The 27,720-nt window shown below is 35.8% G+C and overlaps 5 protein-coding genes across 9 annotated transcripts; 2 read left to right on the top strand and 3 right to left on the bottom strand.

The window, feature by feature from the left end:
* Positions 1-56: 56 nt before the first annotated feature.
* On the bottom strand, positions 57-4,883 carry LOC123708608. The gene is made up of 10 exons (XM_045659402.1): positions 4,198-4,883; positions 3,806-4,038; positions 3,211-3,314; positions 2,956-3,109; positions 2,657-2,833; positions 1,984-2,585; positions 1,810-1,914; positions 1,490-1,649; positions 994-1,141; positions 57-922 (listed from the first exon to the last, which is right to left on the bottom strand). Exons 1-10 carry the CDS (start codon positions 4,404-4,406, stop codon positions 889-891), a joined length of 1,926 nt encoding a protein of 641 aa, XP_045515358.1. The 5' UTR covers positions 4,407-4,883; the 3' UTR covers positions 57-888.
* A 163-nt stretch (positions 4,884-5,046) lies between these two features.
* LOC123708610 (E3 ubiquitin-protein ligase RNF185-like) lies at positions 5,047-9,194 on the top strand. The gene is made up of 4 exons (XM_045659404.1): positions 5,047-5,771; positions 6,064-6,202; positions 6,409-6,571; positions 7,132-9,194. Exons 1-4 carry the CDS (start codon positions 5,617-5,619, stop codon positions 7,227-7,229), a joined length of 555 nt encoding a protein of 184 aa, XP_045515360.1. The 5' UTR covers positions 5,047-5,616; the 3' UTR covers positions 7,230-9,194.
* On the bottom strand, positions 8,849-13,723 carry LOC123708609 (pre-mRNA-processing factor 19). Its single transcript, XM_045659403.1, has 11 exons — positions 13,540-13,723; positions 13,192-13,341; positions 11,976-12,109; positions 11,445-11,585; positions 11,181-11,363; positions 10,951-11,073; positions 10,659-10,777; positions 10,430-10,574; positions 10,053-10,337; positions 9,890-9,979; positions 8,849-9,598 (listed from the first exon to the last, which is right to left on the bottom strand). The coding sequence occupies exons 1-11, from the start codon at positions 13,556-13,558 to the stop codon at positions 9,488-9,490; spliced, it is 1,500 nt and encodes a 499-aa protein (XP_045515359.1). The 5' UTR covers positions 13,559-13,723; the 3' UTR covers positions 8,849-9,487.
* A 1,815-nt stretch (positions 13,724-15,538) lies between these two features.
* On the top strand, positions 15,539-16,971 carry LOC123708979 (GTP-binding protein 10 homolog). The gene has a single exon (XM_045660040.1). It carries the CDS (start codon positions 15,741-15,743, stop codon positions 16,905-16,907), a length of 1,167 nt encoding a protein of 388 aa, XP_045515996.1. The 5' UTR covers positions 15,539-15,740; the 3' UTR covers positions 16,908-16,971.
* A 225-nt stretch (positions 16,972-17,196) lies between these two features.
* On the bottom strand, positions 17,197-27,499 carry LOC123708475 (BTB/POZ domain-containing protein 9). Of its 5 annotated transcripts, none has more exons than XM_045659199.1 (15): positions 27,455-27,499; positions 27,047-27,164; positions 26,220-26,383; positions 25,380-25,443; positions 24,941-25,097; positions 21,792-21,891; positions 20,965-21,093; positions 20,641-20,800; positions 19,773-19,995; positions 19,535-19,694; positions 19,304-19,431; positions 18,985-19,224; positions 18,840-18,918; positions 18,316-18,430; positions 17,197-18,227 (listed from the first exon to the last, which is right to left on the bottom strand). In XM_045659199.1, exons 2-15 carry the CDS (start codon positions 27,129-27,131, stop codon positions 18,082-18,084), a joined length of 1,950 nt encoding a protein of 649 aa, XP_045515155.1. In that variant the 5' UTR covers positions 27,132-27,164; positions 27,455-27,499; the 3' UTR covers positions 17,197-18,081. The 5 variants fall into 5 exon arrangements, with proteins under 5 accessions (XP_045515155.1, XP_045515156.1, XP_045515158.1 ...); XM_045659200.1 differs by lacking the exon at positions 27,455-27,499 and adding an exon at positions 26,532-26,625 and having other exon boundaries at positions 27,047-27,181; XM_045659202.1 differs by lacking the exon at positions 27,455-27,499 and adding an exon at positions 26,532-26,625 and having other exon boundaries at positions 18,316-18,415; positions 27,047-27,181.
* Between the last annotated feature and the right edge of the window lie 221 nt (positions 27,500-27,720).

The raw sequence follows: 27,720 nt of genomic DNA, 5'->3' as shown, positions 1-27,720 counted from the left end.
GCACCCACCGCAAATATTCACTCACCCGACACTCGTATTTATTAATAAAAATACTGTTAAGAATAATTATTTATTAGAACGCCGATTACATAGAATTAATATTAGTGAGAGACGAAACAAAGACGCCGTCAACAAAGTTATACATGTTTAAAGTGCGAATAAAACAAATGACTCTTGCCCGACTTCCGTTTCTTTTAAGGAACAACATTTGTTTTGCCAAAAACCAAAATCCTATCAAACATTACAATAGTACGTCATAGATGAGCGACGTCGAGCTCGAAACGACCTATTTATTATTTATTTTTTAAATAATTAAAGGAATATTTGAAAAAGGTTCTCCGCAAATGCAATAAATCGATACATCACAAATATTTGCATTGTCTCCAACCAGCGACTGCCGGTCGACAGAGCGACGTACCGCGTTCCGAGGAGTAAAAAAGACTAGAATTCGAACATCTACGTACATTGTAATCACAATCTAACGTCACTTCACCTACGCTCGCAGTCTTAAATCAATATAATATTATCATAAACGCATATAAAACACTGTATTCGTTAAAAAATAAAGTCTCGATATCTCTTTCAACATATTTGCCTATTTTTTAAATGGCGCACTGTTGTCGTTTTCGGAGATATATTCAACAAGAAATCGAAGATCGACTCCTCCGCACGCCTAACGATCGACAAAATGGCCGACGATTGCGCGAAAAGCGAATCTCTTACGAGTACGGCTAAGGCTCATTATCATTCTTGTTCTGTTAAATTTATAATCGCTAAGAAATCGTTCAACAATTCTATTCCATAAGTTAACGCAACATCAAAACGGCTTTCGAGCCATCGTTTCAAGACACTGTATGAAATCGTAACGATTGAGTCGTCGGTCCGCCGTTAGAATTGGTAGGAGCGACCCCAGTTCACGAACCTGAAAGAGAAGATCGATTCGTTAGGTCAGTCTGCGGAGGCAAAATCAATAAATAACAATCGACGAGTTACATCTTGAGCGGATGGGGCAGCGGCAGAGCGGCCACGGCCTGCTTCACGGTGAGCGCCATCTCTCGGCGCCGAGCCTCTAAGGACTTGCGTCGAGCGCGCCTCTCCGCCGACGCCTCGTCTTCCTCCAGGGACGAATCGTCGTCGCGATCTGAGATTAAAAGGAACAATCGGGAACCGTTATTCAGAACTATGTTTGGTGTCCGAATATTTGGTGTGTTGGCTGTTGACTAAATATTTCCTGTGGAAAGATACGAGAGACGTGTTTACGTTGGTGAGTTTATGGTTTCTGTAAACGGTCACTCTGCCGTGTCCGATACACGCCGTGGAATTTTTCGATCTGAAGCATGCCTCCGTTTGCTCACGATGATCTCCATCGTCATAGCTGCACACGTCACACGTTAGTGCACAACCGGAGTTCGAACCCGCGACGTCGAGCTCGAGAGCCGACTTCTCTTATGTACGTAGACCGACCTTTATAAGGTGAACCGAAATGTACCTGCGATACCAGAGCAAGAGATGTTGAGCCTGGTCCAGCTGTCGGAGTCCGAGCCGCTGTCGCTCTGTGTGGTCTCTTCGGCACTGCCGGAGTTCTCCCCGATGCCGCTGTCCAGCTTCTGCCTTTTAGCCTTGCTCTTGTGCACTCCGTTATTTTCCTCCTACAATTTGAATACGCTCTAATGATAGGCTGAAGGCAGAAGAGTATTTACAATTCGGTTCCATCTATCAAATACTGACAAACTGACCTGAACCAATCGTAGGAAGACATATATTGTAATTGAGCATAAAACTACTACAAGATAGAACCGAGATCCTCACCCCGGAATGCTTAAGGTCCTGCCACTCCATGTCAGTCGAGGGCCCGGCCTCCTGGGAAGTGTCTTCGGTGCAAGTGTCGACGTCGGTCCCGGGAGGCTTCTTGTCCTGAAAAAACAACAGAAACAATTAGTTTCACAGTTCAAATAAAATAACTAAAGTAGGCGGAGAACTTACATCGTCAGATTCACTGCTGCTGACCTCGCGGTCATTTCTACGATCGTCTTCAACTTTCGACGTTGAGGCTTTCGCTATTCCCGCGTTCCTGAATGGTTTCTTGCCAAGCCTCTTCAGCTTGGCCATCGTCCTCGACAGCCTAGCCCTATGTCGCTTATTCTTAGCTTTGGAATCGTCTACGGAGGAACTATCGCTTTGGGGATCGGTTTCAATTTCGTCATTGCTCTCTACGACATTTTCAACTTCACTTTCTTTATTATCGGCCTTGTCTTTTGCGTCAGTCTTATGAGTGGTATCTTCGGAATCTTCTTTTAACTTTCGATTCGAGCTCGTGCCGGTGTCGTCTTCGTTTTCTTCACTTTGATCATTAGTCTCCGTGGTGGGTTCGACAGTTTCGGTAGAGCCATCCGTGTCGTCATCGTCGTCGGAGGAGGAATGTGAGTCTCGGTCGTGGCGATATACGTACCCGGTTCCTCTGTCGCTGCCGAAACGCAAGGCTCCGGCCAATCTGTCTTCTCCCATACTAATCACGAGACTGAGGAGCGCATTCATTTCATTCGCTCCACTCTCGGCGTCCAAGTCGTGAAGGACGTTTAAGTTTTCTGAAATAAATATGTGACAACGATTATTACTGAAACACATGAATTAATCCAAAGAGCCATGTAGAACTTACCGTTGTCGGGCGTGGACTCGATGGGTATGATGACTCTTCTCGGTTCCTGGTTGCGTCTGGGAGGGCGGCGCCACGTCTTCTCCCGCAGTTCGGGTCTACGCTCCAGCACGCTGTCTCGCAAAGCTTCACGGATACGCGCCCGGGCCAACATCACCAGCCGAGGTGGTTCTATATCGACTTTAATATGATTCTTTTATTAATAACCAAATGGTACAATGGTTCAGCAAATATTGTGTCGTAAAATAATATCAATTAGAACTTACTCTCAAAAATACATAATAATATAAATTCATTCTTACCCAATTTAAAATGTTCTCTTGTATCCTCATCGGTGGGTGCTCTTAGCGTTGCAAAGGAAACGCTCATGAGGCTGCTACTGACCCATTTTGTTTCCGAGACTCTCTTCACTTGCTGTAGTGTGTCATTAATAGGAACAACAAGTATCCCACCTACCTAACGAAACAGAGTTACTTTCATGAATAAAAATAGATTAAACATATTTTTTATAACTTATTATCTCAATAGTCTAAAAGTAAAACTATGTTGAAAAATACCTTGAGCAAGTATCTAATATAATTAACATATTTTTCTGGGCACCCAGCACCACAGTAAACACGATCATATCCACTCTGCAAGGGTGCTAAATTAAGCCCATTTCCTGTGTAAATGCAAAACAATAAATATCATAACATTTAATTTACAACAAAATATACTCAACTAGTTCAGACTTATTCTAAATGACCCTAGTCTAATAATTAGAATAAATTTTGCTCATACTTCTCTTTGAGATGTTATTGTGTTAGTTAATTATCTATGTAGCTGTACTTTTTAATTAAATCATAACAAATTCTGAAATCAGCATATTGCAAACTTTATAAATTGTCAGTGATTATGAAAATATACAAACATTTATTACATGTATTGAGAAGGATAGTTAACACTTAATAGAAGCCTCCATAGATTAGCGGTGGCACAATCATATAAACCTAAAATCTGATAAACCTAGAACCAGGATAATAATGGTTATTATTTATTGGTAATACTAACCATCTAGTAGTCTTTGTAAATTTATCAATAGAGAAATGGTTTTTTATTATATTTGAAAGTTAAAGAACTTTTAACTAAGAAGATAATCTTTTTAAGACTTACCAACAAAGAACTTAGGTTCACAAAAGTCAAAGTAATCTAGACTTGGTGATTTTTTAATAAATTGTTGTAACTTAATAGTAGCATAATCCACAGTTGAGGGATGAATTTCCACACCATGACTGATGCCAGAAGTTCCTAAGATAAGCCCAGCTAAGGTGCTTAGGTATCCTGTCCCTGATCCAATGTTTAGGAAAGAGAGACCAGGTCTTAACTCCAATCCCTCCATCACCTCACTAGTGATATAATATTAGTTAAGAGGAGTATAACATTAAGGGTGAATTGTGCAATTTAAGGCATTAAATAGGACTTTTAACAATAAATATTATAAACATTTTAATTAAAGAAATCTATTTAATTAAAAAAATCTATTTATTAATAAAGGTATAAGTTACCTGTATATACATGGTGATGACATATGAAGTAGGCCATCGCGCCAAGCTAAATCCTTGTAAGCTTGCCGTTTGGCCTCTGGTGTCATGTAATCACCTCGATCCAAAGCTCGAAACACTTTTTCTACCCCTCGAGAACGTATGTAATTTCCACTCACTAAATTGTCTATCAACTCATTGTTATCTCGACCAGCACTTACTGATCCACCCATTTTAAAAATGTGTAATAAATTTTCTATTAATTCCTTTTCGTTAACGATATTACAAAATTTAATGACGTCACAGTTGTTTTCAAATATTTTTCGAAATAAGACTTGAAATACCTATCGTTGCCAATCATGTTATTCTTAGTTGACCTTAGTACAATTCACAGATTACTTATTACTGGTAAATAGTATTCATTACGACTGTTACTTTCATTGAAAATTGTAATGTCAAATGTGACATATTCTACAATAACATACACAAATAAATGCTTCGCCGAAATGTACGAGTCCTATAACTTCCAAACAACTGCACAAATTTGGACTTTCTTTGAGTGTTTGTTAACCTTAAGACAATTTTTTTAAGAATATTCAAAAAAGAAATACAAGGCAATGCACTGAAAGAGATCTTCAATACATAGTAAAAATATAGCCGACAGACCGCCGTAGTAAATTAAGACACGTAGGCATGTCTTAATTTATCACAGAACACTATAACTTCTAGCGAGAACAAGTTCATAGTAAAAAAATCGGTTGACTGTAAAGTCGGTTTACGGACGATAGTTGAACGTGACAACGTCATAAGAAAATACTGATGGAGTGGTTGCTTTTTCAAAAGAAAATTTTAATTTTATTTGTTTGATAGATATTTTGAATGTATATAGAGAAGTAGGTAAATGGAAATCACAATTGAAAACGCCCGTAAGAGACCCCGAAATATCGTAACGGATCGGCATGATCCAATCACGATAGCTAACGACAAATTAAAATCCAACGCGTGGCAAAGCATAGTCACCCGCAGTCAGCATCGAACAACAGCGAGATTCCGTACAAAAAATAAAAGAAAATGACTATAGAACTATGGACGAACTGCAAAGTTGTGACAACTGACAGATTTTGATTCTCACCATAGATTTTCATGCAAATTAGAATCAATGGTCAGTCACGAATTGACTCGTTGTGTAAATGATAAGGGAAATTTCTCAAGTTTAAAATTGGTTTTTAAATATAATAACAAAAATAAAAAATATGTGTATAAGTGCTTAAATTTATACACTTTTTATTTTTCAATCAATCGTGTATAAAAATATCATCGTAGAACAGACTGCGACATATTTAGAGGTCACTTACTGTGTTGTGGTTTCGATAAGTTGGGAACTTGTGGAATCGATGTATTTGTGACGTAATAATATTAAAAAGTGCGTTTTGTTGGTCTACAATGGCAGAAACAAGTGAAGCAAAACCCAGTCCTTCGGCTCCGGGAGGTGATGCTGGCGGAGAGGAAGAGAAACGCGATGAGCGAATGTTAGAATGTAACATCTGTCTTGACACGGCTAGAGATGCTGTTGTTAGTATGTGCGGACATCTCTTCTGGTATGTTCTTGATCTATTTCATTTCATTTTAATCAAAATATTGATAAAAACCTTTCCTTCCTTAATCCATAACCATTACTTAAACTATAAAATTCTTGGAGATTATTAAAAAGATTTAGTAGCAAATCATTTAACTTTAATAATTTCTTTTTATTTTATTAATAGATAAATAAAAGTTGTTTTATTTACTTTCAATACTTCTATTATTTTTTATAGCTTATTAATGCATATATGCAAGTCATGGTCCTAGAGAACCAAATCTTTGTGTTAATTTACGTCATCATTTTATCAGTTGGCCATGTCTGCATCAGTGGCTAGAAACTAGACCAAGCCGACAAGTATGTCCCGTCTGCAAAGCAGCTATCAGCCGAGATAAAGTCATACCTCTGTATGGACGAGGTAATACCAAGCAAGAGGATCCAAGAAATAAGGTTTGTCTTTGAACTAATAGGCAATAAACTTTTCTATTAAAAGAACTACAAGAGAATTGAAGCAGTTTGTTTACCTTTTGGTTGGGCATGAGTCTATTCTTGAGTAATTATGGCCTTAAGTAAATACATTTACATAGTTTCAAAGGGATTTTCAAGTTCAAGTTATAGAAACTACATTCCATATTAAACGACTTATATTTATTTAGGTCCCTCCCCGGCCAGCAGGACAAAGGACAGAACCTGAGAATAATAGTGGATTCCCAGGTTTCAGTTTTGGGGAAGGATTTCACATGTCCTTTGGAATTGGAGCCTTCCCGTTTGGGGTATTTACATCAACATTTAATTTTGGAGACCCCAGACCTAGTGCTGGTGAGTTAGTTTATTCTCAAAAGTATTTTCTTGTTAGTTCAGTTTATTTAGTTCAAAGATTTTGCTATAGATGTTGCCTATTAGTATTTGGTATTTTGTAGGCTATATAAATATTTATGCAGTTGAACATATGTCCTTTAAAGGGGTCAGAAGCCTTGCTGAAAAATAAACAATATTGAGGCCAGTCAACTATCACTAGTGTTTAATTTATAATGCCCTGTTGTGAATCTAAAGTAAAATTTCAATTAATTACAAGATATATGTTTTCTTTTAAATTTTTTCAGTTGAAACAGTCCATTCTTCTGACTGCGGGGGGGATCATTAGGAGGCTGATAATTTTAATTACCTTATTCCATTTCATTATCAAACCTAGTTAAAGAGTAACAACAACAAGAAAAAAATCTTAAAATAATTTAACAAAAAAAAATTGCTGTGGTAACTCAAAATATTTTAAACATTAACACAATACATTGTCTTATTATCACTGCAAACATAATCTGTGATTCCACTAGCCTGTTCTTTCATTTAGCTGTTCATTTTGTATGTAACTCTGTTAACAGCACCTCGGGGCACTGCGCAATATGAAGAGGAGCAGTTTCTATCGAAGATATTCTTATGGGTGGCGATCCTTTTCGTTCTGTGGCTGATTTTCGCATGACCCGAGGGGGCGTGCAGGGAAGTGAAGGCCGGGGGCTACACTAGCCTCCCCATGGTGCTACACGACTGACTCCTTTACTCATTCATGAAATGTTCAATTTATTTAAAACAAACCATCTAGAAGTATATTATTATGGTGCAAGCTTATTTGATCTCCCTGCTGATAGAAATATAACATCTAGAAATCAATTAAAGCCATCTATCTAACTTTGGGCTAGGTTTCTTTGACATATTAACTTTTAAGGCTATTTGTTTTCACCACATTATTTTGACTTCATTTATTCCCTACTCCATATAGCAATTGTAAAAAGTTATAATTTTTTTTAAAGTTTTAAGAAACAAGTAGAGACATTAAACTACTACATTCAAGTATTTATTTGCCAAGATATTTTAATCACCAATATTTTATATTAATTCTATAAAATATATAAAGTTAATATTAAAATATACAGCCACAAGTGTTTGACAGTGACATTGCCTAAATTAACATTATTTAATATTTTAAAGAGTTTAAAGCCTGTCATTTGACCTTTGATGGTTTTGAGGCATGTGATGAATATTTAAAAACATACAGTGATAAGCCAACCAAAACATACATTGGTGCACTATTTGCTGATATAAAAATATTATATATTGTTATGAATAAAAATAGGATTTTCATAAAAATAAATTTAATTTTGATAATTGTAATTGATAATAATTGAAATATTGCCTTTTTAATGTTTTTTGGTGTAATCATAAGCTTCCTTAATTAGTTGGCTTTAAACATGTCGGCATAATTTAATATATCCTACTTAGACTAAATTATAAGTTTGTTCAATATATGTATATAAAAATACTGCTATGTTCTTACAAAGTTATATTGTTGATGGTTGCTTTCACTATCTTGTGTCAAAAAAGGATGCCATTCATCAGTTTTAGGATAATTAAGACAAGTGATAATTTAATTCATCAGAATGAGGTAAAAAACGCATTTCTTTGGAAATCTGTAAGACTATTAGATTAGAAACTGAAGTAGCGCCGTTGGCCAGGTTGACGATCTGGGTGATTTATTTTATTTGTATATAATTGGGCATAATTTTATTCTGTATATAAATAAATTTCATAGAAGCAAATTAGCCTATTTTAGATTTGCCTTGGGGAGCGTTCAAGTATTATGTAACGAATTTGTGGGAGGAGGGTTTGGATTTCTCTTGTAAAACCTTACGATGCGGGGCGGGGATTGCATTATCCGTTTTTAATATTATTTTCGACTTTTCAGTACCATACCATAGTAAGTTTTAGGTATGAAGAGTCACTGGGTCGTCACGAAACGTTTGTTTCGCCCCAAAAATTGCGGGACGTAATACTTGAACGCTCCCTTAACAGTCATTTACCTTGAAGGAACTTATCGACAAAAACCTTATAGCTTCTGTAAACAAAATCGAAAACACTTATTATTATTTTCTTCATTACGTATGAAATTAAGGCTAAACTAAATTTTCAGGGTAGGTCGATGATACTTTTTTTTGACTTATGTTCAGTATTGTTTACAATTGACTACGGTTTTTAATTCTAACCGGTTATTGCAGTGAAGGTGACGCTAATGTATGGACGAAATGAGTTTTTTGTATCGGTTAGCTTAAAATTTGCACTAAGACAAAATAAGGTCACTCGATGGCATTTTCTAAAAGGCTGGCGGAGACATTGCCAGTACTAGCCTTTTAAAATTTAATTGCAAATCAATGTATTTGAATAATATGCTCATAAAAGCCATATTTTTGACTTGAATAAAACTTGATTTATTGTATTGTGGTGGGATAGTTGACGCCTAATATTATTTTAAGACTAAGGTTAATTGCAGCATAAAAACTCATTAAAACTGTTACTCGTTTCATTGTTGCATTTCATGTAATTAATTTCGCGTAAAATTAATGACATACTTGTATATAGTATTGCGAAATGTAATAAAGTTTTATTGAGGCTTCGGTGATTTTTATTCATTTATTAAGTATATTATTTTTTCTAGAAAGAAAAGGAAAATGGGAATCACTCGTTTTATTTGAATATAATTATTTTAATATCTACCTTACTTACATGACTAAATTTTAATTAAAGAACATCCTTCTTATTAGACAGTCTAAATGAAAAAGTGTGTCAAATGTCTGTATTATATCGGAACTAAAAATTCAATAGAGAAAGTGAGTTTAAAGACGTAAACAAAATCATCTGCACCGGTGAAATAATATTGGCCTGAATATGGTCGCTTTGCGTATGCCCTTACTCTATGCCGTAAATCTTGAGGGTGCGGTCCATGCTAGTGGAGGCGAGGTAGTGGGCATGGTGACCGAACCGCAGACCCGTCGCCGACGCGGTGTGCTCGTTGAATACCTACAATTAAATTAATTAACTATCGTTTTATTTCATTCACTTATGGTACAGGAGGCAAAGGAGTCAGCGAGGATAGTGGTAACGCTACGCTGGTGGGTCACCGACTTTACAAGGAAGGGTAGGTTTACTTGAAGTTGTAAAAGTTTGTAAATGGTACTGGTAGCCGGTTACGCAGAGGTGGTGCGCGCCAGAAACCCGCTCTCGGCTCCCGCAGAGCGGGTCTCTTCACATACTCATGCACAGTATGTGAACTGAACTCAACACTCTCTCTCGTAACGCATCAGCACATACCTTGAGCTCCTGCCATTGACGACACAAGTAGACGCGTACGTCGGTCCCGGCCACGCCCAGATACGTGCCGCTGCCATCGAAGCACAACTCCTACAAGAATAATAACAGTGAAAGGAAAATCATGAACCGAGCTAGTCTAAGTGTACTGTGGTCAAAGCCGTACCTTAATGGCGTATCCCTCTTCCAACTGAATGGTTTTGAAGTTTTTAAGTTTCCTCAAGTCCCACAGCTTGACGCAGGAATCCTCGGCGGCCGTGGCCAGGTAGTACCCGTTCTCGGAGAACGATATGGATGTGACAGGCCCGACGTGACCGGGGAAGTTCGCTACGTTGCTCTGCTCTTTGAGGTCCCAGATCTTCACCTGGGAGTTCTCCGTTCCGGTTCCGAAGATCAGCCCGTCGGGATGGAACTGGGCCGTGGTGAGGCTCACGCCGGACGAGTCGCTCACCTGAAATTATTTATGGTTTTATCAGGTTATATATATTAAAAAATTAAGCAAATGTCGATTGATAAAGAATCAAATGGCAAATTGGACGATACCTTAGTGAGCAGAGCACCGGTCCGGATGTCTGAGAAAGCCCAGTGCTGATCGGTGGACGTAGACAGTACATAGTCTCCGGTGGGATGTAGCGACAGCCCAGTCACCGGGCCATCGTGGGACCGGAGGAGTACTGTGGTCTGCGATCTAGCGGAACGAGGATTACCCGTGGATCAGATTCAAATAAATCTATCGATGTTGTAAATATTCCGTTAAGTAGTCGATACATACGTAGGTACATTCCAGACGCGGATAGTGTGATCTGGTGATGCGGTGATGACCGTGTCTTCATCCGGATGGTAGATTACCCTAGTCACCTTCTTCGTGTGACCCTTCAGTATAGCCACGACCTGAAACACAACCACGAGGACACCCTTTATTTCATCCGCTAATTGGGAACTACTCGTACGAATTAAAGTGTAACATCACGCTGCAACCAAATTAAGGTACGGCTGGTAACGTGTATTATACGATGGAGATTATATTTGATGATTAAATGTATGTAATAGAAGTTTGACCATACCTGCTCAGTATCTTTATTAAAGACTGTTGCATTGCGGTCATTACCACCAGTCAATATGCGGCTGTGGTCTGAAGGGTTGATGTCCAAGGCCAAAATACCGGGCACACTGGCCGAGTGCAGACCCTGCAAATTCACATTGACAGCAGTTGAAATAGAAATACTTTACTCTATTAAACTCCTCTCCTCTCTGCTCTTTAAAGTCAGTTGCATAAAATATTCAATAAACCTACAGGATGTGATGCAAGAGTGAGGAATGATCGAATCTGTTCGGGCGTGACGAGTCCCTCTGGAACGGTCCGACCACGTCTCTTCCTTTCCTGCGTGAGGGCCGTGGCTCGCTCCTGCAGCCGAGATACCACTTCCGCAGACATACCGATGGCCACTGCCCCCCCGGGGCCAGCCGCCGCTTCGGCCTGAAAAATTACATTTTTAAATAATACTTCTGTATGCATTAATACGTGAAAATTGTACAAAGTAAAATATATATTTCTTACTGCATGGGTGGGCTGCGGTGCAACAATACCAGCTTGAGGTTTGAGTGTAGCTAGAGCCTCCCTTGCAGCGGTTACTTCTTTAGTCAACCTAGCGATTACCCGGCAAGCAGCATCATGTTGATATAAGGCATGGCTAAGTTCCTAAACAATAAAGGAAGTAAATCTTAATAAAATGTTGTTTTAATAAGTCATAAAAAAGATTTAAAACTACTACACATGCAGCTGAAATCATAAAATAGTAATACCCAAAGATCAATTATTTAGGTTTCAATAATTATTTGTATACATTTTATATAAATTAGATTATACCCTGAGTAAGATAGATTATATTTACTCCATATTGTATATTTACTAACAACAAACTATAAAACAAGTGAAAAGTATGTTACTACATTTAACCACATCATAAATTAGCTAGATTCAAGAGTTGACCAGGAGTTGCTTAATATATATTTTCTTACAAACAATACAAAGGGATATTTAATTCTCTATCATATAACATCTAGAATAAGTTATGCAAGTTATTATTACCTGTCTAGCTGTCTGAAGTTGCTGTCTCTGAGTGAATGTGTGTAGCATCAGGGCATCCCATTCATCCTGCATGCTTTTAAGTGTTGCAGGGATAGATGTAGCACTTGGAGGTTTTGGTTTCACTATAGGTGGAGCTAGCAGAGCAAAATAGATATCAAGTTCAAGTACATCAAAATTGTGTAATAATAAAGTAATAGTGAACCTGTATAAATATACATAACCCGACTTAGTATTATATTATTGTTGTTATTAATATACGTATATATATATATTTTCTTCACAAACTAACATATAATATATTTTATAACACATTAATGTATATAAAAAATGGCTTAAGTGTATTTATTAGTATGCTATTTTGTAAATATTAGAGTTACCACATGATCAAGTTAATGGGAGTTAATATTAAAAAATACAAATGTATGAACATTGCAAGTTGATTTTTTTTTTTATCTTAAATACGATTTTTCAATATGATGTGATTTTCACATACAGATTCCCTTAATCTTGTTTTTTACATATACAGCTTATCCACCCATCCTGTAATCCAACATGTGGATTATGATTTAATATTACTTTAACAATCTTTGCTAATGTAGATAATGCATGATTGCAAGTTACAACATGTATGCACCATCACTATTATGCTCAACACTTAGGCATTGTTTTGATGTTGATTGCTTAGTCTTACTTGTTGACTACTTGTGATGATGGTGGGGCCTAGAGTGTGTTTATATATTAGTATTTATTCATTATATATTATCACAAGCCCAGAAGCTAATGACAATTAAAGAAAGATTTGATATTTAGACAGCTTAAATTGTATTAAATCTTTCAGTAGTTAAGCAAGTGAATTTGGTGTAGGCTGATCTACAATTTATTACATTTGTATAGATAAAATATTTAAGATCAGAGTGTAACATATGTAGAGACTCTTATCACTGCACCTGTAATGAATTGGTGCTCTTTTGCAAATAAATCTGGACTATGAGGACTAGGAGGTCTTAGGCTTTACTCTATAATCCGACACTGCCCTGCAAAATTATTGCTATATTATCAAGAGTCCAATGTAGTTATGAACTGACAAGACTGAAGCGACTGACAGAATTACTGAGCATTGTTAGTACATAATTTTCTTTATTTACTCTCACAAGTATCCTAACACTTGTTACATCTGTGCTGTAAAGAAAACCAGAGTCCATTTGGTATTACTTACTTTTGATTTCAATTAGGTCTTCTACACTTAATTCTTTACCACAAATGGGATCTACACCATTTTCAATTATATACTTTTCAATGATACGCCTCTCAAACACCGCGCCGGATGACGGAGACACAACAGGGATTTCGGGTACTTCATTAGAGACTGCAAGAAATAGGTTATATTTTATTGTGTTAAAAAAATATTTGTTACGTGATGTATTAGACATAGAAATTTTGTATCATTGTCTATCATGGTTCATTTCATTAAAATACAAATCAGTTAATGTTAAGCGAAATTATCTTGATATCAGAAACTAAGCTTCATTACAACCGGTGCGTGCAGCTTTTAAATAATACATACTTGCACAATAAAGAGCCATTTCATATAATTATAAACAATTATATTACAAAACGTTCATTTATGTACACACAGTGTATTTGTAACTTAAAAATAATGTCGGCTTCTAGTAAACTTGATTTACAATTTAGTACTATTCACTAAACAATTATACATTTCACTCTCACGTTGACATTACATAAAGCCACCGCAATGTACAGACTAGTAAGGCTATATGGAATATAGACTAGCGAATTGTTGGTAGCCGATAGCTGCTGGCACGATGTATTCGACCTTCTTTTTAGATATATGATTTAATTTTTTTTTCTATCGTCTTTGTATATTTAAATAAAATTTTAAAAAAACTTGAGAGGTGCCAACCCGGTTAGAACGTAGTTCCTTTCGATTAATTGGAATTGTATTAAAATTTTATTTTTACATATTTTTTTTAAAAATATTTTTTATTATTAACAAATATAATGTAATATAAACTCAATCAGTAGGCTCTATTTTAGTAATAATTGGCTTGTCGTAACTGAAGTAGGAAACATATGTTTGGGATTATATTTTTTTAAATTTCCAAAAAACCTGTATACACTTGATAAAAATAATCGTCGCGACACCACACTGTTCAATGCGAAATGGAAAGACGAAACGAAAATAACTAGCATGCTTTCTATTAGAGAGACAGCGAGAGACAGACAGAGAAACACGCGCACGCCGCACGGCTTACAACTATAGCAAAGTGTCGTTACAACTTTTGGTCTTAATTTTTTCCGTTTAGCCCCCTTTCTCAAAGCTCGATAAGGAACGCTGTTTAAAAAAAACAGTGTCACATTCGAAATAAATACTAATTTTTCGAGTCAATTATATAATCGATTTTATTATTAATCAGAACAATCAAATATATTCAATTTTCTTAACCTATATAGTGATAAAATTTATGAAAACAATATTAAACCAAATTTAAAAAGTTTGGTCCCTGAGGCAGTGTACCTTTAACGCTGGCAGCATTACTTTGTATTACGATACTTATTCGTTGAGCGAGGAAAGCAACAGTGCGGCTCTGGTCACCGGTACTGTCTATCAGGCACCAGCTTAAATATTTAATCAGCACCTGTGCATTTGAACCCTTCGGCCTACAAGTCTCTACTCCAAAGGGAACAAAATTGAAGATGAAGAAAATACTCTTATATTTAAACTATTAATTATTTTCCGCCTACTTCGCAGCCGCCCCAGCTTTTTTGCTCCTCCAAGGACGGCGAGACGGGGTTAACGTTTTTCCACTAGCATCCCATACTATATATATTGGGTTTTTATTATTTCATACATATTTCATCGACCTTAATCAATGAGATAAAAAGTTTTTAATTATTTGCGGATGAGCAAGTCTTTAGCTAAACATTGTCACATTGGAAATAAAAAGTTTAATTTTCAAGGCATTAATTTTTACTTCAAGATGTAATAAATTAATTCTACAAGTATTGTGGAAAACAAGTAATTTTGGCCCATCGAGGTTTACTTTTCGGTAAGCTATGACAGCTATGATATATCATTGAATAGCTATTAGCTATTATTAGTATTATTAATCTAATATTATATATTAGATCACAGCTAAGCTAATTTCAAATTCTCGGCCATGTAGCAGTAAAATGCTTTATTCATTTCCCCACTTTTCACATCTGTATACGCATATTTCTTGATATATAAGTATAATTATAGAGTTATAACAGTACAAATCATAAATGTACGAATAGAACATCACACGTATTTACAGGGCATATACCATATTTTTGTTTTGTTACGATTTCAATAATAATATATAGAATTAAACATATGTGCATCCAATAACAAGGCATCAAGCTGACCCACGTACGACGTACCACAAAGTTAACTGCGTGCACGGACACGCGTGAAACATGGAAAACCAGTTTTTTGTCGTTATGTGCGACTAATGATAAGATGTCGATAAAAGTAAAAATATATATGTATGTGCTACTGTGTATAATTATTTAAATTAATCTGTGTCTAATATTGGTCTACTACGGCCATAGTCTAACTGCTAACAGCTGTTTTTGTTTACAAACTGTCAGTAATCGATCTATCATATAGTGAGTAACATAACCTAGCATAGAGCTAATATTGGATTTGGATTAAGTTAAAGTTTTAAAGACATTCTATACGATCATAGAAGTATGAATAATAATAAATAATTGCCTGTCGAGATGGTTCTTCTTAATAGAATATTGTTCACTGTTAAAGAAATTAAACGTCCTCGTAAATATTTACGCAGCAAGTTTATAGATACTGTTAGGCTTCATGTGAAGGGTGGAACTGGGGGGACTGGTTTACCGAAGTATGGAGGATTGGGGGGTCAAGGTGGTTGTGTTTATTGTGTCGGCAAAGAGGACGCTAATTTAGGCAAAATTTTAAGTCAACATAGAGCAAAAACTGTAGTTGCTGGACATGGTGAAGACAGCCGAAAAGTCAGAATTGTCGGTGCTCCCGGTTCAGATGTAAAATTAGAAGTTCCATTAGGAGTTACAATCTTCAGAGAAGATGGAAAAGTTTTGGGATCCATTGACAAAGATGGAGAAACTGTTATTGTAGCTCGAGGTGGACCCGGAGGTACCCCGGAAAATAGCTTTCTAGGCCACTTTGGTCAAGTACACCATATTCGATTGGACCTTAAATTAATTGCAGATATTGGGTTGGTAGGGTTCCCAAATGCTGGTAAAAGTTCACTTCTAAAAGTGATTTCAAGAGCAAAGCCTAGGATAGCTAATTATCCATTTACAACTATTAAACCTAACATGGGTATCATTCAATTTGAAGATAAGAGACAAATATCTATTGCTGATCTACCTGGGCTGATTGAAGGAGCACATATTAATATTGGTCTTGGCCACAAATTCCTAAAACACGTAGAAAGAACAAAACTCCTTTTGTTCATTGCTGATGTTCAAGGCTTTCAGCTAAGCCCTCATCATATTAAAAGATCCTGCTTAGAAACTATTCTCTTGCTGAACAAGGAATTAGAACTATATAATCCAGAATTGCTAGATAAGCCTGCAATTTTAGCAGTTAATAAATTAGATTTAAAAGGAACAGACAATATTTTCAATGAAGTGAAAGAATCTTTTAAAGACATCGAAAAGTTCATAAATAATTCAAAAATGCCTGCAGAGATAATACCTGAAAGAATTATAAGATTTGAAAACATTATCGGAATATCTGCATTAGAGAGAAAGGGAATTAATGATTTAAAAACCTTGCTAAGAAACAGGTTGGATGATTATGCTGAAGATACAAATGCAGATATAATTGATGCCAGTGAGCTGCTAAGAAGAAACAGGAATACTATTTTAGAGAGAGGTCCACAAATTACTTAGTTTTTTAAGTATAATATATGGTGTTGTTAAAATTTTTAATAAAGATCAAATAAATCTCCTTGAACATTGTTCTTATTTAAGAAAACACTTTTTAAACGGATTGAAGCTATGTATTATTATTATGTAAATAATTATACGTTTTTAAGAATAATACATAGCTTCGATCCGTTTAAAAAGTGTTTTCTTAATGTGTAAAAGCTATGTTAACAAAAGACAATACTATTGTTCTTATTTGCTAAAACATTATAAAGCTAGAAAAAGAATAGATATTGTAAAGAAAACAATTTCATCACATTAAACCTTTTAATATACATTTTAGTTTGATCCTATAAAACTAAATATCTCATTTCATACATTTGATTCTATCACAGACCATTCCTGGACTTGCCGACTCAGGACAATGATATAAACAATCAATCCAGTTGTAATTAATCTTACCATACGGGAATATTTTACATTTTAAATGTTTAATTATCTTATTCATACAATTATAAAATTAGGCGTTTATTTCAAGTAATCTCAATAATGACTTATCATAATTATTTTAACTAAACTTATATGTAAAGTTTGAATCGTTTTTACAATTTATAAAGTATGTAAAGAATTTATTAAGTATTAATGTCAACATGGCCACATTTTTTGTGGTGGGAAAGTTTACGCGTGTACTTCTTAATAGAAAACAACTTAAAAAAATATTCGTTTCGTTTCTTTAAAATCCAAAGACCGGTTTACTTATTTGCCAGGAACTAAGCTTGCTTCCCAGTTCACAACCATAATAAACCAGCGTTAATGACCAATATGTTTAAATTCCGATTAAAACACAGTACACTAAGATTGGTATTTATCACTAATACAAAAAAAAAAAACTATTTATGCGTCTCAACTAACAGAACAATTTACATACACCTTAACTATTATGCGTTATAACTTATAAGACTAAAGTGATATTTGCTTAACGACACGTTTATAGACTAGACATTAGACAACACTAATAAACTTGTTTAAAATAAAATAAATGTTTCATAAAATCTCTTACCAAACTTGATTTACCTGCAGTCTTTTTTTGCGAAACTTTAGTTTTGCCCTTACGCTAAAAACATCACTTTTCTTGTCATCTCGACGAGCGATACGAGTCTTTTCAGTGCTTTCACCAATTGTTCAGAAGGATTGCTAGTTAATCCAACGCATCGTACCTCTCTTCCGCCTCGGTGGCAGTCTCGGCGGGCGGCAGGGCCCTACGCGAGGTCCCGGCCTCTGGAGGGGGACTGCCCTCCGCCGGAGGAGAGGGGCTGTCGCGGGTCTCGGCAGCGTTGGCTTGACCTGTGTTAATTATAAATTTACAGAACGGTCGACGTCGGGCAGATTGAGAACATTGTCACAGCGAATAAGAATATAGAACAGAACTGACCGACTTGCGCGGGGCGGGTGTCGTCGGGACGCTGTTTCTTCGCCGCGGGGTCTTCGCGATCGACCTGAGCCGGACACTCCAGGTGCACCAGGTGGAACACCTGCACATGATCAAACTCCATGCTCCGTATAGACATTATACACGACGCCACACATTTTAATTATAGTAAAAAAAATGGAAACCGGTAAAATGAAATGAATATGGGCCGTAATGTTTCAAAATACGTAACATTATCCAAACAACGGCGACGTTATAACCTTATCAAGACTATAATTCAGTATTTTTTTATATAATGGGGGGGGGGGGGGGGGAAACGAGCCAACGGGACGGCCAAAAGGGAAGTTAGTCCATTTTGAGTGGGTGCGTTGCCGGCCTTTGAGGGCGGTGTATACTCTTTCTTTGAACATTGAAGTTCGTGTCGCTAGTTCGCAAAAAAAGTGTGTTGTGTGCGTGTCACACATCAAGGTAATGCGATGAAGTTCTGAATTGATACCATGTATGTTTAGACTGTATTAAATACTCACTTCATTGACAGAGTTGTTGGTGCCGACGACGCGTATGATGGACACGGGCCGCGGAGTAAAGTAGATCACCTGCCACGATCTGTTAACATTTATTTAATTTAGAGCCAAATATATCCCGGTCCGGAGTCGAGAAACAACATTAGACCTGCAAGTGTCCCTCGTGCGATCGGCGACCATGTCCCAATGCCAGTAGTTGAGCGAGACCTCCACGTAGTACGAGTAGTGGCGGTAGTCGCAGTCCCACAGGAGCATGCGAATAGACGAGAGGAGATAGGGCTGCGCCAGCTGAACCACGATGGCGCCGGATCCCAGCTGGTGACAAGTGTAGCCCTGCTCCCAATCGTAGTGCTCGGTGTCACCGTTCAGGAGGGCGTTGCGGGAACGACTGATATTAAACGAAGCACCGGTGAGCTTAAATATTGTTGGAGACGTGATCCGATTTTAAATACTCGAACCAAGGTCACCTGATCCCTTCGATGACGACGGCGGATAGCTCCACTGTGGCCACGTTGTGCAAGGGCTCGACGAGGCCGTCGCTGAGGGGCGGCACTCGAGTCGTGTGCATCGCTTCCATAGATACCGCGTGAAACACCTGACGGACAGTCATACATACGTTGACATTTCTTTAGATCTCCTTTATGGAATCAACGTGGTCAATCAATTGACTGTTACACTTTTACGGTGAAATATGTCACCTTATTGACAGTATTGCTGGTGCCGACGATCTTGATGTACTGCACCACTCTGGGCCCGAAGTAGAGGTTCTGCCACGAGCGGCAGAAGTAGTTGCTGTGGTCGATCACGCGGACCCAGTCCTTCTGGTCCACCGACACTTCGACGAAGTACGCGTACGACCTGCTCGCGTTAAATGTTACTTTGAAATAGTTAACTCTGCCTGCACATTAGGGAGCACCGATCGGACGCCGAGCTCACCGATTGTCCCTGTCCCACAAGAGCAGTCGGACGTGGTTGATAATGGTCGTAGTGGCCAAGCGGACGATGATGCCGGGATTATCCGGGGCGTCGGATATGGTGTGCCGGGTGTACCCTCTCTCCATGTCGTAGTTGTCCGTGTCCCCGTCGAGTAGAGCCGACCGCATGTCGCCAGTTATCACCCGCGCGCCCCGTTTGGTGGTCGCCACGTTTTCTTCTGGCACTGACCAAATATTATTAATAATAATAACCTTTTATTCAAATAATAAACCACAAAATAGTTTGACGATTTTTAATTTATGCATCGACGATGTATTTCTTTTCTTTTTTTAAGGTCGAGGTAATGACAGATTGCGTTTAAAGTAAGAATAACATGTAGCATATACGAGCCCCGATGCAAAATTGTTCGTCTAGTATGGAAAGTACTGCAAAGCGAAAATATAGTAAAATTGGTAAAATAAATGAACATTTAATAAAAAGTAAACCACAATTTGAGGAACATTTTAAAGTTTACTTTTACAAATTTAAATTATGCAACATAAGTGTACAAAGAAGGAATAATCTTCTTTAACTCACCGATAGATGAACTATTTTGCTTATAACTTAAGTAAGCTAAAACTGTTTATTGGTTCATAATTAAAACTGGCATAAGTAACGCGACATGTGATAGTAGAACAGCTTAATATTTCATATAGATATACAAAAATAATGAAATTAGAAAAAAAATCGCACTAGACAAACTATTTTGCATCGGATCTCGTAGATAACAATAAAAAATAAGACACATACACATCTTCTTTGTTATATTCCCTTAAAGGATATCCCTTAGGAATATACTTAGTATTCAAGTGGAAATGAAGAGACATACATAAAAGTCCACGATGTGGCAGATCCGTGGTGTTGGTCTGCGTCTTCTCCTGTATGGCGTCCAGCAACATGTCGGGCGTCACAAGGGTGAAGGGCCGCACTACTGTTAGCAGTTCTTCCAGACTCATTAGAGTCAGTCGAACGCATTTCAAGATCTTCTCCTGTTAAAATCATTGCCTATCTTTATAAAAGCAGCGTGGTCCAGGAGAGTTAACCAGCTTTTATTAATTACTCAAATGTAGTTTAATTTCTAAAAATAAATTATCTGGGTTGGAAAGAAAGCCACATTCTTAAAAGTGATAAATTATATGAAAAGTTGAAATACCACATGCGCCATGCCGGTGACCGATTTGACCCACTGCTGGTTGGCATTGAACCAGCTGCATACTGCCTTGAAGATGTCCACTTCCGGAGCAAAAAACGAGTCTCTCTCCAAGAGCCCTTGCAAAGCTTCCTGAAAACATAGTTTATTAAATTTGACTCAATTAAATTGAATTTCAATTGGGCTATAGAGCATGATGTTACGTAGGTCTGTCTATTTCTTTCATATTTTTAAGGTATATTATGAGTCTGGAGCTTTGAAAAAATGTTGTATTGCTGGGAATTCAATATGAATTAAACTACTGAGGTGATAAAATTATCTTGTGACAAAAATATACTAGAATATATTTGCTCCTACCAAGTCTTTCAAACGAAACCAACCAATGTGTAAGCCTTGGACATTCTCAGCAATAAATGTTATTTATAAATGTTGTGTATATAATATAATGCGATTTGAAATATTAACTATTATTTGCTGTTTCAAATGTTAAATTTTTAGTTTGCTTTAGTTAAAAAAAAAATTAAAAATATATTTTGTCTATGAATATACTTACTTGTTTTCTGTTACATATATATTGTTAATCTATGTAATCTTTTTTGGGTTTCTGTATTGACTAAGTGTTTTTATTATGTGTATATTACCTGTAAGATTACTAGTAATTAAATAAATAAAGGTAATAAATGCCTAAATCTACACATGCAGTATCATTTACATACATAATATGTTCAACATGAATTTTGCACTTTGGAATTTATGACTTACAGAGTTGGAGCAAGTTTTGAATATGAACTGAAACATAACATTAAAAAGTTTTAATAAATGTGACTTACAATTGACAATTGTAGAAAAGTGTCATGTTGCAAAACTTCAGTAGCGTTCCTGTCCAGAAAGTTGAAGCAGTAATCCATTAACGCATCTAGTCTGTAGAGCCTGCAAATGATAAACAATACTACAGCTGTTGATAAAAAGTAGCAAAATTCTTCTTTACCATACATTATGTGTATATGTCATATCACTTCTAAAGTGATATGAATACTAGAAAATCATCAGATTTTTATACTATGTGTTTATTCAATACCTTACTTTAGATAGATCTCTTATTTCAGTAATTTTTAGGTGACCTTCATAAGATTTTTGTAAAAGATCATGATATAAGAATTATATTATTCCCTTATAAAAAGAAATAATATAATTTTACTAAGAAAATTAAAAAAAAACATTATATATAGGCTTCTAGAATTGATGAAAACTATGTTTGATCTTTAAAGAACTTTTTTCTCATCAACAAAATGATTTTTTTACCCAAGAAGTTAATTATTATGCAAATAGCAAGTTCGGACAGCAGTTTTAATTTGTTCTGTAATTGTGACTTTAGTCTTCTGGGTTCTGAATATGTATCTTTAATGCATATTGCAATTTAATAAATAATTGCACACCAATAGCGTGTAGATTTATTTACATAATTGGTGCGCGGCTTCGACAAGATAAGGAAACTCGCTCGACGAGTTGTGTGAGATGTTCGAATTGCTTAACTGATGAGCTACTATGGAGACATTTATTTATAATCTTTTTAATAAAATACAGGTGCTATATGAACAGTTGTTTTTAAAATTTTGGTTTCTCTTTAGATTTTGTTAGTTTGTGGTAATAAATTGTATCTAAACAATGATTTTAATTATTTATTTTGTAAATTAGAGATATGAGATGTGGCTTGACTAATTAGTTGACGTACAGATTGCGAAACAATTTGAGATTGACCAAAGTTGGATTATCAGTTTGCCTGCATGAACCGTAGTTTGAACAGTGCAATCAAAATAAAACAAGCAGTTATCATTAGCGTCGAAATTGATTCGGTCCGTCTAGACCAGAGTTCCCCAAACTTTTTTGTGTCGTAGACCCCTTGCCATGTTTTTCCGTGTTGGGTAGACCCCCTACTTACTTGATATTGATTTCCTGTAAATTTCTAACTGAAGTGAAGTAAAATTTTGTATCTGTTATGTAAAATATACGTAACATTAAATAAACTATAAATAAAATAACATAAGCAATAAGTCAATATTTTTAGTGAGAAGGATGAACCTGATGATATTATAAGATAGTATGATGTATGTAAATAGGTACTATCAGTGTATGTTTTTTTTCGCTGACGTAGACCCCTAGGGGTCGATATAGACCACTTTGGGAATCACTGGTCTAGACCGAGTTCGCCAATACATATAATATAGACCCGTGTGGGAGACCGCATGTACTGGTAATTCTGGGCTAAAGCCCATTTGAGCATTACCTAATTTAACTATCTGCATTCTTTTTGATAGAAACGATATAAATATTGTTTAATATTGAAGGTAGAATAGATATTAGTCTGTAATGTCTGTATGTAGCTTATTAAATATTAGGTCCTTACATATGAAATTGGCGTTTTGTAGGGGTGGTACAAAAAGTAGAATATTTTTAAATATAATATATTTAATTAATCAAAGTATGAACCATTGTTTTCTATGCACCTTTGCCATCTTATAGGTAGTTCATTGATCCCTTTACCAAAAAAAAACCAGTCGGACGGGCATCAATAAAATCTGTGAAGGCGATTTGGACTGCCCCATCAGAGTTAAATTTTTTCCCTTGCAAGTTGTCCAAATTTCGAAAAAAATGGTAATCTGTTGGAGCAAGGTCCGGAGAGTACGGAGGATGTCTTAGACATTCCAATTGAAGCTCTTTTAATTTGGTAGCCGTCTGTTGTGCAGTGTGTGTTCTAGCGTTGTCGTGAAGTAGCAGTGGCGTGGAGCGATTGACCAGCCTAGGTTGTTTAGCCGCTAGCTTTTCCATCATGGCTTGCAATTGCTGACAATAGACATCAGCCGTAATAGTCTGGCCAGATTTGAGAAAACTGCAATGAACAATACCGGCACTAGTCCACCAAACGCTTACAAGTAACTTTTTTGGGGTTAATTTTCATTTGGGGCAGGATTTGGCTGCCTGGCCAGGATCCAACCAATGCGCTGAGCGCTTCCGATTATCGTAAAGAATCCATTTTTCATCACAGGTAATGATTTGGTTTAAAATACCTTCATTATTGTGCCGGTTTAGTAATGTAATGCAGCAGTCGACGCGCGTTTGCCGGTTTGCTTCAGTCAATTCGTGCTTTCAAGCTTTTTAATCTTCCCAATTTGCTTCAAGTGAATTAAAACAGTTTTATCACTAACACCGCAGCCTGCAGCTAACTCGGACGTGGTTTGCGATGGATCCGCTTCCACAATAGCCTTCAATACTTCATTATCAACCTGGGGCTCAGGCCGTCCACGGGGCTTGTTCTGCAGGTCGACATTTCCAGAACGAAAACGTTGGAACCAAAAACGAACCGTGTTTTGACCGCCATACACATCATTCACCCTTCGAGTCGTTTCCGCAGCACGAGTGCCACGGCGGAACTCGTACTCGTAAATAATACGATACTTTAAGTTTTCCATTTTGTAAAATGAGTGACGCAAACAGAAAAAAACGGAAGAAAAAAACAAATGAATGACGGTCATCGAAGCACGAATACATGAGTAAATAGCTGTACAAATTTGAATTTGAAATTCCTAACCAAAGAGGAGGTATATGAGGTCAAAGTGGAAAGTACGACAAAACGCCAATTTCATATGTAAGGACATAATATAATCAAGAGAATTTCAGAGATAGTGTTTAGTTTTAGAGTTGATTCCGTCTATGCCAGTGCTACAATTTGGATTTGTGTCCTTATTATGTTGGTGATTCATCTGTAATGTATGGTTATAATTTAGATAGTTTAGCATTAAGAATGGAGTGAAAAACTAATTAGAATAAAGTTAGTATGAAAATGTCGTTGGCTATTTTTGGCCCTACAAGTTTTAAAAGCTGTACTGATATTGATTGAAGGAGTGCCTTTTGAAATCGTTAACTATTTTTTAAAATATAAATCTATTATTTTGTGCCTACTATGTAGTTCATGAAATCTTACCTAGCTGCATCCAAAACGGCACAGACATTTCGCAGGGCCAACACTTGTCGCAGGTAATCAGATATAGCTACTTCCAACTTCTGGAAGTTAAACTGGTGTGCTAGCCCCAACATATCGAGTACTGTGTCTTCGCGCAGCAACGAAAGTCCCATGTGGCCTACGCAAATACAAATTTAAGCTTTTCTCAGGGTTTAAAAAGAATTACTAGGAATTGTAATACAAGACATCCCATTTTATTATTATTATATTATATTCAATCTTGTTTCATAAATAATTAATAGTTGAATTGGAATGAATGAACAATTCTTACAACTGAAGTATATAGTAGTACAACTTGTTCTACTACTTACGGACTTAGTAGAACATAATATTTTCATTATGATACGACTAATCATTTTCTTTCATTAATACCTTTTTTTTCACTTATGTATATATTCACCTGAATAGACATATCTTAAGAGAGCCTTGAATGCTTGGAGTGGTGCCTGCAACTCCACCTCAGACTAAAAAAGAACAAATTTATCAATAAGTTGACAACAAAACAAATTGTCATATATTTGTATAAATAATTAGTTTTGTTTTATTAATGTTAAGGGGTAATGAAACTATTTATTAATAAAATTCCTTTCTGATATGTTGAAATTTTCTTGTACTTAATTACATGAAATTCTTTGGACTATATAAAACCATAAATGACTAGATGTATTTTATATACAGTGTAAACTCCATGTAACGTAGCTCGATTTAAGGATGTACTACCGAAAGCATTGAAATCAATTGGCTTTGGTTGGTTGGTGGCATTTCACCTACTTTCAATAACGACAACAATTGATTAATAAAGTACTTTTTAAGTTGATATAATTAGTTAAAACTGCGTTGCTGTGTACATACTTTTGACGCTTTATTATCCTAGCTCACAATAAACGATGCATCATGCATAAGAACTTTCTAAGAAATTCTTTATTTTGTTTAACTGGGATTGCTTGCAAGTGTATGCTGTTGTTGACCACGACTAATGAGAAGTCATGGATTATCTATATGTTTTTCCTCTCTCCATTTAACGAAAACTCTCTATAATGCCATAGAATTCACAGTCCCTTCAGTGTTACACTGTACTTTGTACCAAAATCATGTTTTGAATACTTTGGAACTACCATTATCAATGGCAGCCCACACAAATATATTAAAAGATTTATTAAATGTGTAGTACTTATATAAGACAAAGAAAATATACAATATCTTCATTAGAATTGCATAACAGTAAGGAAAAGTAACAAACTTGACTGGACTCCCGCATTCCTCCATAAAGCAGAGCTCTAAAGTAGTCGCTGCTTGCTGCTAAGATCACTTTATGTGCAGGGATTCTCTGTCCCTCCACTATCAATGTCACATCTGAGTACTCTGATGACAGGCACAGAGACCCAATGTGTTCAGACAAATGACCTGTAATATTAACTTTACTATTCAATACTTCTATGATGTATAACTTATTGTTTATAAAAAATAGTAGCAAAGTTTAAATAAATATAAAGCTGAAGATGGCTTATATATTAAATTAGTTAATACAAGAAGTACATCCAATTATACTAACTAATGTGTTCTATTTCACCAACACGGCAGCTACAGTTATTGTCAGCGGGCATGTAATGGTGTTGACTAGTCATTTTATCCATAATGATTAATTTCTGGAATTGTATGTAAAAATAACCATTATTGTTATACCAAGCTAACAGCTGATATTTAAGACATTATTGCCGTGTATTTGGTCATTGTTCATTTGTAGTGGTAATGGGAATAAGAAACATGCAGTTTGGTTGGTATACAAGGGCTAAGTAGAAGGAATAACAATCTAATTTTAATATAAACAACAATGTTAAACTGCTATTATAAATAAACAAGGATCAAAACAGCATACTTCATAAGATTTTATATCCTATAAGAATGATTGCTCATTGCACCACGAACAAGGAACATTTTTACAATAAAATTTCCAAATGCAAATAATTAATGCTGAGTTTATAAAAATATATAAATTCCATAATACAGTATTTTGGTTGTAATAATCATACGAGCCATATTGTTACGAAATCTAACATAAAAACTTACCTGATGAAAAACACTTAAAATCGCTTTCCTTAAGTAGAAACAAATACGACACAGAACATTTTTTCTTGCCAATTACTTGTTCCATACATTGTTCTATTCACCCAATATATATATACACCTACAATAGAGTCCTCAGTGTATTATTATTATAATTATTTAAAAAAATACATATAAATATTATAGACTTGACTGATAGTACAGACATAAATATTTTGATGTTCTTTCCATCTATCTCCATTTAACTTGTCTATTCCACATCTTTTTACTATGGGTTCAGATAAATATATAATCTTGAATGAGAATATTTATTGCGATATTATGTAACATTATTAATATTTTATAGATGTGTAGTTAGCTGTTTAAAAAAAGAAATATAATTACAAAATTTTACCTTGACACTTTACTTACCTTGAAAATTATTCAAATTACTTAAATAGAAAAAAACAAAATATCATATGTGTATAATATGACTACTTTTTTTTAATTTGCTCTACAAATTTTCCTAATTGAATATATACTATATTTATAAATAATATAGTCTATGTCGACGGAAACGGAAGTTGTCACAAAGTACAAACTAGAAAACTTTATATAGCTATACTATATCCTAAAAACCATTTGAAAATTGTAATTATTTTATATTATGTAAAAAAGTCATATTATATCAATTTCTT

This window comes from Pieris brassicae, chromosome 4 (assembly GCF_905147105.1).
Source record: "Pieris brassicae chromosome 4, ilPieBrab1.1, whole genome shotgun sequence".
NCBI lineage: Eukaryota > Metazoa > Arthropoda > Insecta > Lepidoptera > Pieridae > Pieris > Pieris brassicae.
This window is presented reverse-complemented; position numbering and strand designations above follow the sequence as displayed.

What these genes read in the sequence shown, in the direction of transcription:
- LOC123708608 (XM_045659402.1), bottom strand. Translation starts at nt 4,406, where the DNA reads ATGGGTGGATCAGTAAGTGCTGGTCGAGATAACAATGAGTTGATAGAC. An exon ending in TGAACCTAAGTTCTTTGTTG is followed by an intron (nt 3,315 to 3,805) that starts GTAAGTCTTAAA and finishes GCATTTACACAG; the next exon opens with GAAATGGGCTTAATTTAGCA. An exon ending in CGAGTCCACGCCCGACAACG is followed by an intron (nt 2,586 to 2,656) that starts GTAAGTTCTACA and finishes TATTTATTTCAG; the next exon opens with AAAACTTAAACGTCCTTCAC.
- LOC123708610 (XM_045659404.1), top strand. Translation starts at nt 5,617, where the DNA reads ATGGCAGAAACAAGTGAAGCAAAACCCAGTCCTTCGGCTCCGGGAGGT. An exon ending in AAGAGGATCCAAGAAATAAG is followed by an intron (nt 6,203 to 6,408) that starts GTTTGTCTTTGA and finishes ATATTTATTTAG; the next exon opens with GTCCCTCCCCGGCCAGCAGG. An exon ending in AGACCCCAGACCTAGTGCTG is followed by an intron (nt 6,572 to 7,131) that starts GTGAGTTAGTTT and finishes CTCTGTTAACAG; the next exon opens with CACCTCGGGGCACTGCGCAA.
- LOC123708609 (XM_045659403.1), bottom strand. An exon ending in CGCGTCTGGAATGTACCTAC is followed by an intron (nt 10,575 to 10,658) that starts GTATGTATCGAC and finishes TCGTTCCGCTAG; the next exon opens with ATCGCAGACCACAGTACTCC. An exon ending in CCGGTGCTCTGCTCACTAAG is followed by an intron (nt 10,338 to 10,429) that starts GTATCGTCCAAT and finishes AAATAATTTCAG; the next exon opens with GTGAGCGACTCGTCCGGCGT.
- LOC123708979 (XM_045660040.1), top strand. Translation starts at nt 15,741, where the DNA reads ATGGTTCTTCTTAATAGAATATTGTTCACTGTTAAAGAAATTAAACGT.
- LOC123708475 (XM_045659199.1), bottom strand. Translation starts at nt 27,131, where the DNA reads ATGGAACAAGTAATTGGCAAGAAAAAATGTTCTGTGTCGTATTTGTTT. An exon ending in CCAGCAATACTGTCAATAAG is followed by an intron (nt 19,432 to 19,534) that starts GTGACATATTTC and finishes ACTGTCCGTCAG; the next exon opens with GTGTTTCACGCGGTATCTAT. An exon ending in GTCGTCATCGAAGGGATCAG is followed by an intron (nt 19,225 to 19,303) that starts GTGACCTTGGTT and finishes GTTTAATATCAG; the next exon opens with TCGTTCCCGCAACGCCCTCC.